Source organism: Pseudomyrmex gracilis, unplaced genomic scaffold (genome assembly GCF_002006095.1).
Source record: "Pseudomyrmex gracilis isolate BER0280 unplaced genomic scaffold, ASM200609v1 scaffold_3407, whole genome shotgun sequence".
Taxonomy (NCBI): Eukaryota; Metazoa; Arthropoda; class Insecta; order Hymenoptera; family Formicidae; genus Pseudomyrmex; species Pseudomyrmex gracilis.
The window spans coordinates 157-8,852 of record NW_018023991.1 but is presented as its reverse complement, the minus strand read 5'-3'; the positions used below and the strand labels follow the sequence as shown (position 1 = coordinate 8,852).

General features: G+C 30.1%; 1 protein-coding gene across 3 annotated transcripts; it reads left to right on the top strand.

Moving 5' to 3' along the window:
• Positions 1–1,372: 1,372 nt before the first annotated feature.
• Positions 1,373–8,267, top strand: LOC109863160 (putative fatty acyl-CoA reductase CG5065). 3 transcript variants are annotated; one of them, XM_020443364.1, is made up of 9 exons: positions 1,373–1,444; positions 2,567–2,770; positions 3,016–3,213; positions 3,476–3,672; positions 3,799–3,908; positions 4,001–4,199; positions 4,284–4,523; positions 7,371–7,628; positions 7,884–8,267. In XM_020443364.1, exons 2-9 carry the CDS (start codon positions 2,570–2,572, stop codon positions 8,017–8,019), a joined length of 1,539 nt encoding a protein of 512 aa, XP_020298953.1. In that variant the 5' UTR covers positions 1,373–1,444; positions 2,567–2,569; the 3' UTR covers positions 8,020–8,267. The 3 variants fall into 3 exon arrangements, with proteins under 3 accessions (XP_020298953.1, XP_020298954.1, XP_020298955.1); XM_020443365.1 differs by having other exon boundaries at positions 1,393–1,509; XM_020443366.1 differs by lacking the exon at positions 1,373–1,444 and having other exon boundaries at positions 1,601–2,770.
• The last annotated feature ends 429 nt before the right edge of the window (positions 8,268–8,696 follow it).

Here is an 8,696-nt window from a genome sequence, read left to right as displayed (position 1 = left end):
CAGTCTCACTCGACTCGCATGCTTGCCTTATCTCATTAGGTCAGTGTGCCGAGATATAATACACAAAAGTGTCGTGTGTCAAGTTGCGTTCCTCCGTTAGGACCCGATCGTAACCGTAGGTCAGGACGTAACAGTACCATATATCGAATTTTATTTTAAATATATCATAAAATATTCTGAAAATGCAAAAATCAATAAATTGTTATGATTGCAAAGTCTACATGTTTTATATAATTATATTTGCATGAGATTATACTAAATGGTTTTCTTACGTATATTGTAAAATGATATAAATTATTATTAAAAAACTTGTTTTTAAATAATAATGTATTTCACAAGTAATTATGTAATCAACGAAACAACTACGTGCAATTTATACATAAATCATATAAATACACCAGTAGAAGAAACATTTATAATCATTTTGCTAGTAACATTCGCCGGACTCGACAACAAACGTATCTTTTAGATGTATTTTAAATGTATATAAGAAAAGTTTAGTTATGAAAAAAATAATAGTATCTTTTGTAACTATGTTACCAATTTCCAGAGAACATATGTAACATAAGATGTTCTGCAAAAAATCAATATTCAATATAAATAACAGACAAGATAGATATTCTCCAAACATCCAGTAGTTATCCAGTAGATATTTATATTTTTCTATAATACTTAAAACTTAAAATAAACATATACACTTGAACTATACAAAAATATACGTATTAAACGTTCTTTATAATATATTAACACTTTATTTTTAGGGAAATTAACTCACACACATTTTAAGTATTTACAAACAACATAAGCGCAATCTCGCTTGGACTTTGGCTTGGTAGAAAGAATAAATAGAAATAATGTTTTTGTACTTATTTACATACTAGCGTCACAGCCGTGCGTGACGTTGCAACACAGACGGATCTGGGCTTGTATGCGTAATTCTTCCATTTACGATGATATCAATGCTGCGCAATCATGAGAAAATTTTTTCTAATCTATAAAAAGCTCGAGGTTTTAACGCATAAAACTCCACACTCAATTTACTTACTCACTTAAATAAAGTTTCAAGGTGTTTTTAATACTATGTATCCAATTTTATTTTATAATATATCATAAAATATTTTGAAAGTGCAAGAATAAATAATACATTGTTATAATTGCAAAGTCATCATGTTTTGATATGATTATATATGCATGAGATTATATCTATTATGTAAATGGTTTCCTTACGTATATCGTACGATGTAAATGTACAATAAAAAACTAAATCAAGATTTTAAAATAGATAATTTTTTCCACAAAAGATTATGTAATTATTGAACAATTACGTGCTATGTATAACAAAATCATATAAATACACCAGTAGAAGAGACACTTCACTCAGTTTAGTAGTATCTGCCGGACTCGACAATAAACGTATGAATACAATTACAACACAATTCTTCTGGTAATCTACTTGTTTGTTATTTTATTTAAGTTGTGTGCAGAAATAAATGTTACAATAGAAAGACTGTAAGTAGAAAATAATTTTTTAATTTAATGTTTTATAATTTTCATGACATTATATATTTTAAAAACATAAATTATAAGAGAAAAAATAAAATTTAAAAAGAAGGAATCAAAACATTAAATTGGTGAAAAAAAGAATGTTTTTAAAACCTGGTAGCTTTTGGAAGAAGGATTCTGCAGAAATGTATAGTGTATTTTCTTTTTAATTTTTGGTTACTTTTTTTAACGCAGAATAGCACGTGATTCTGATCTTGTTAGTCAATAATCTCTAAATTATCGAAAAACCAGACCACAATATTCAAGATGTTCCGTAATTGCCGTTCAATCTCTTGTGAGCAGATAGAGAAGATTATATTGAGTTAAACAGTTCTTTGCCACTTTGCAAGATTCGCAATAATTACCGAAATCTTAATTAATAAAGATTTGCGAATAACTGTGTATCATAAGAGTCAGTCTACTGAAGATAGTCTAATGAAGATACTAAAACAGTAAGAGTAGAGAATAAACTATTTTACGGTGAAGTAACAACGAGAATAACGGAATGAGTAGATTCTATTTTGCACTGCCTACTGCCTTACTGTTAGCTAATGAAAGACGAGTGTTATAAAACGCAAAATACTTACTTGTATAGACGAAACTGATATAACTCCAAGAACCTTACTTCTTACTCTATACTGCCTACTTCCTTTGTAGACGGCCCTTTACAGCATGCTGAAGTGGTGGAAAAAATGCACACAACAGCAGCGAGTTCTACCTGCATAAACTTACTGCTGTTGTGCGCATCCCATTCACCGTTTCAGCATGCTGCGAAAAAGTCAAAACTGAAAACACTGGCGCCGGAATGTCGCGCCGTAAGACAGCCCGATGCATGCTCACTCGTAAATCTTTATTAATTGAGATCTCAATAATTATTGCAAATCTCGAAAAATGATATATATATATATATGACGAACTTTTTCATTCAATATAACCCACTCTACTTTCCAACAAGAAATTGTACGGCACTTACGGAACACTCTGTACACATAATATACACAGAAAACTCTTGTGACAATTCAAGATTATGGACGAATCGAGATCTGAAGTTCAGTCCTTCTACAAGGATAAGATCATTTTTATTACCGGCGCTTCCGGTTTTATGGGCAAAGTTCTCATGGAAAAATTACTGTATAGCTGCTCTGATCTCAGTAAAATCTATATCCTTATACGAGACAAGAAAGGCCACAATTGGGAAAATCGATTTAAGGATATGTTTAACATACCAGTAAGAAATTGTTTTTATGTATGAAGTAGATATATTTAAACTACCAATTTTGCGAAAAAATAAATTAAAACCAAAAAGTTAAATAAATGTCTCGCAATTATACTTATCAAATATTCAAAAACGGCTTTTTTGATATTTTTAAATTAATCTTGTTTTTTCGTACACATATTTTTTACAAGAACTTCAAAATTATTTATATAAACTTATTAATTGCACGGTTTTTTATTTAACTGATATTTTTACAGTTATTTCGAAGACTACAGGAACAGAAAGCACAAATTTTTAAGAAAGTAATACCACTAAATGGCGATATATTATCAGATAATTTAGGTCTTACTACCGTACAGCGCGAGTGTTTGATACAGGAAGTAAACGTAGTATTTCATTTAGCCGCGAGTCTTAGAATGGAGGCGAAAATAAAAGACTCTATCAAAATGAACACGGTAGATTATTATAACTATCATAAATATCAGTATTCACCGTAGCAGCTAGGTGTATTAATATTATTTTTAAGTTTTGTTTATTATTTACTGTACTTTTAATTTCCCTATAACAAATATTAAAATAATTAAATGTGTGTGTCCACAAGAACTAATTATACAAATAAATACTCGATATAATTAATATACAACTTTAAACTGCAAAGGTTTTATATTTTTTGTAACAATCTGAGTATATACGACATGTTTAATTTAATTTTAAAAGATGGCTACACACACAGTACTAAAGTTGGCAAAACAAATGAAACACTTGCAAGTTTTCGTACATTTAAGTACGGCTTATTGTCATGTCGATCAAGACGAACTTGGCGAACATATCTACGATTCTCCTCATGATCCTCATGATATCATGAGACTAGTTGAATGGCTGGACGAAGAAGCTATCGATCTTATTACACCTAAGTAATTAAATTTGTATAACATTAAGAATGATATGTATAAATTATAATAATTTCTTAGTGTATATTAATATTTTATTGTTATATATTTAAAAAAATATTTATTTTTTATATACATTTATATTTACAGATTATTAGGTTCGCATCCAAATTGTTACACGTATTCAAAACAACTTACGGAAACATTGGTGGCCAATGAATACCCTAATCTTCCGTGTATTATTGCTAGACCTTCCATCGGTAATTATCGCAATGTTTAATATTGGCTATAAGAACTAATATTTTGCAAAAAACTATGAGCAATCAAATTTAAAAATTGTTATGTTGCGCAGTATGTCCTATTTTATTGGAGCCAGTGCCAGGATGGGTTGATACTTTAAATGGAGTTGGAGGCATACTTGTCGGCGCAGGCAAAGGTGTTATTAGATCGATGCACTGCATACCAACTTACTGTGCCGAAATTATTCCAGTCGACATTGCAATTAATTCGTTAATTGTCTTATCATACATGATTGGTACCAGCAAAATAAAGTACATACTTCTATTTTAGTTCAGTAAATGCTTTTCTATTTTATATCTACACAACAACTAAATTATAATTATTGATGTCAACAGATCAAAAAGCATACCTGTGTACAACATAACGCAGGGAAATGTAAGGCCCATTACATGGGGTCAAATGTTAGAGAAAGGCAGGAAAATCATTTATGATTATCCTTTTGAAGGACAGGCTTGGTATCCGGATGGTAATATACGTACCAACAAATATGTGCACAACTTATTTGCCTTTTTCTTTCACATCATTCCTGCGTATTTAATCGACTTTCTCATGTTGATATTTCGACAGAAAAGATTGTAAGTTTTTGAAGTATCTTTTTATATATTTCAATAAAATATTTATTTTATTTAGTTATTAAGCTTAATCCTTGCCTTTCTGCTTTAAATGGCTTCCGGTTACTTTACATTGTACATTTTACATATTACGTTTTACATTTTACATTTTTACATATGACCCGAAATAACTTTAATTTTCATTTTAACATATTAACATAGTAACATTTTAACCTTTTAGCAGTTTGGATATTTTAACGGTTTGTAACATCTTTTTTAACATCTTTTAACATATTTTAAATAATACCGCTACTACTAACTACTATATATGTATGTTATGTTGTCACTGTTCGTATTCCTAATATTGCTCTTTTGCTCTTTCTCGTCACTCACAGTTCGTACTGTGTGTCCTTGCATTTAATATCACTCTGTTTATCCCCTATTTATCGCTGTTTCTTTGGTATTCTTCTTTCTTTGTTTTTCTTTCCTCCTTTTCTATCTTTTTCTTATCTTCAATTTCTTTTTCTTTCATTCTTTTATCAATTTTCCTCATTACTTTACAGCCTTTCCCATCTTCTCTTGAGAACTCTTCTTCTGATATTTCTTTTTTCGTTTTGTTGCAGTTCTTCAATATAAGTGTTATATCTTTTATTTCGACTCCGCATATTCAGCACATCCTTTCCTCCTTTGTTAGCCACTGTTGGTTCCTCTTCATTTTGTTCCCACATCTGTATCTTGCTATCTTTGTCCTTTCTTTCTTACTTTTCTTTCTTTTAAGTATGCCGGTACTTCTTCTGTTATTGCGTTTCTGTAGCTGACGTTGTACCTCGATTCCTCTATCTTTTTCTTTCTTTCCTTCTTATCTTTCTTTTTTATTCTCTCTACTATTTCTTGCACTATCTCTTTCATCTCCTCTGTCTCTCTCTTTTCTTTTAACTCCTCCTTGCTAATACCCACGTCTTGCATCACTTCTTTTCTCTATTTCTCTGACCTACTTTCTTCCGCTCTTTCTATTTTTTTCATGCACTCTACCACTAACTTCTTTTTCGAATTCCGTGCCTCCTCTTCATATTTCATCGCTCTTTGTATAGCCTCCAGTCTTAATTCCTTCATTTTTGTCTCCTCTTTTACAATATAGTTTGGCGTTCTTCTATCCAATTTTACTATCCACTTTATATATGTTCTCGTCACTGTGTCCAATCTTTCTTTTTTCTTCCACCCCCATATCTCCGCGCCGTAGAATGCCACACTGCCCACCAACTCGTTGTACATTTTCATCTTTTTTTTGTAGTCCTCTTTGAATAGTTTTTCTCCGATGCTCTAGGTTTGCTTCACCGCTCTTCTCATTCTTTCCACTACATGTTTCTCTGCTTCTTCATTTTTCTGTGCAGTATGTATCCGAAATACCTTATTTTCTTCACCTTTTCTATCATTTTTCAGCAAACGCAGAATATAACTGTTATATAACATAGAAGTAACAGCATAATATACGTAATATAACAGCTGTTAGACTCTATTAACATCGATGTTATGTAACTTTGTGTTATAAATGTAATATAATTATGTTATATATCTATTATATTGCTTGTTATTAGCTGGTAATGACAATATAACTTTTATATAACATTTCTGTAACTTTATAACAATTATATTACATTCTACTTACATGTTATATTTGTATTTCATATGTTGATATTTCAACAGAAAAGATTTTAAGTTTTGTAAGTAATTTTTTATATATTTCAAATTCGAGATAATCATAAGACTGTAAGAACCATTTGTAGGAATGCATGGTGTGCATAGAAAGAATCATAATATTAATTGTTTAGACGTTTTGACTACTTTATTTGAGTCATCATCAGTGGATTGCTGATAAGAAAATTACAAACCAAAACAAAACAAAATTACAAAAAAATTAACAAATTTAGTCCGCCTTTTGACAAAGATGTAATTTAAAATAGAAAATTGATTCGTCAACGTACTTCAACTTTGCATCTCCTCAGTATTTACAATCAAATAACACAAAGATGTTGTTTGCGTGCGAAAGATTTCCACTGAGGAAATTCAAACCGAGGCCCACATTATAAGTACATAATAAAGATCCATTTGTCGAGAGACAAGATAACTAGGTAATTTTATTTAAAAGTGGAAGATAAGAGTTATCTAACAATTCTGTATCACGCATAACATTAATACTATTAGGATTCAGTTTTATATATAACATTTCGGAAGTTAGTCTTTTAAAATAATTAGATTCAATGTCAAGCACATGAGACGAACTCCAATCAAAAGAATGACCGGTATTCAGACCATGCTCAGAAATGACAGAATTATGTTGGAGAGAAGTGACAGAATACTGATGTTCACGAAGTCTCGTTCTAAGCTGTCGTTTTGTTTGACCAACACAATTAGTAAAATAACATAATTAGTTTAATTTTTATATATTTCATTAAAATGTTTGTACATCTATTACATAAACTTACATACAGTAACATATAGTAACTCTACTAATATTGAGCATTACAATTTTAACTCCTCAATTATGAAGCCAATAATTCTTCTCGTTATTGATAAATATTTCGAGTATCATATTCTTGAGAAACTGCGCAACTCGTAATGTGAAGTCTACTCCCATTCTAAAAAAATGAGAAACATATATCTTTTGTCTTTTGTCTTCAGGTGAATGCTAACTCGAAGAAAAAAAATTTTTAATAATTTGTAGAAAAAATCTGTTCTAAGCGCTTAAATTTATTGAAATTGTACTGTAAACTATTATTAGCAAAATTTTTGAAATCCTCTTGTAAAATATGATATGTGGTAAAATTGTGATATTTTTATGTTTGATTTCTTTTTGTATTCTTTCGCGAATAGTATGGTCAGAATTCAAAAGCGAATTTTAGTCGGTCTGAAAGTATTGCAATACTTTACCACGAAAAATTGGAGATTTCGTAACGATAAGGGGATTGCTATGGCCAACAAACTATCACCAGCAGATCAAAAACTATTTCCCATTGCAATTCATCATTATGATGAAGACAAATACTGCAAGGATATAATTCTTGGAATACGGCAATACTGTATGAAAGAAGATCTATCTACTTTGCCAAAAGCCCGTCGTCGTCAAAAAGTGTGAGTACTTTTTGCATTACACTTACTTTTTTTAAATTCCATTCGTCGAGAACTATAAAATTTGTCGTTTCAGTCACGTCTTCTTAAGAAAAAACTAAACATTCTCTGGTTTTGAATGAATAATCGTATGACAAAAAAAAAAGTTAACGCTGTTCACATTATGTCTTTTGTTCATACTACGTGCTTCGTCTTTGAATGTGCAACAGTCTAGACATTTGTTTCGATTATAGTTCATATTTCATACGTTTGTTTCAGAATGTATGCTATCCATATCACGACGGTGTATCTATTTTACTTTGGAATATTCTATTGTATTTACAACACTTGCGAAATAGTGAAAATCTTGGTGAAGTATGTTATTGGAAAAGTACAATCACTCGTTTTTGCATGATTGAAAAGATACATAAAAATTTTAGATTTGTTATGATATATATTAGTATACAAGTTTTGGAACGCACATAGTAAGAAACAAGAATTCTTTTAATATTTTACACTACGTATCCATTACAATAAGGTCTTTGATGTATTTGTTAATACTATTTATAAGTGTAATTAAAAGAAAGAGTCATAAGTATCTGTAAAAATGTGTCTGTAAAACTGATTGCAATAAAAAGTGCAGCACTTATGAAAAAAAAAATTTAATTGATAAATATACTCACATAGCACGTAATATTATTGCATTACTGCATTTATCACAGTAAAATTGCAATATATCAATAATATTACATATTATAATTTAATATTACAATAATATTATCGACATATTACATTTATGTATAATAATGAAATATTACGATAAGATTGTATTGTATTTCAAGTTGCAATATTACATATATAAAATGTTTTTAGTATGTCTTCTAAACGTTAGAGATGTTATTTAACGTAATTTACTGTTTGGCACGTTGCATACATTGCATTGGACTATGAATAAAATAGTTTAAAACTAATAAAGTTTTGTATGATATGTCGAATATCTTTTTCAGTAATATTAGGAATCAAGAGGCACGGTAGTGCCTCGCGCCAAGTTTCACGCGCAACGAAGTTGCGCTCGAACTGCGCGAGCACACC

Bases quoted from the DNA above. Each gene is read 5' to 3' on its own strand.
- LOC109863160 (XM_020443364.1), top strand. From the start codon at position 2,570: ATGGACGAATCGAGATCTGAAGTTCAGTCCTTCTACAAGGATAAGATC. The intron at 2,771-3,015 runs GTAAGAAATTGT...ATATTTTTACAG, and splicing joins AGGATATGTTTAACATACCA to TTATTTCGAAGACTACAGGA. The intron at 3,673-3,798 runs GTAATTAAATTT...TTATATTTACAG, and splicing joins ATCGATCTTATTACACCTAA to ATTATTAGGTTCGCATCCAA.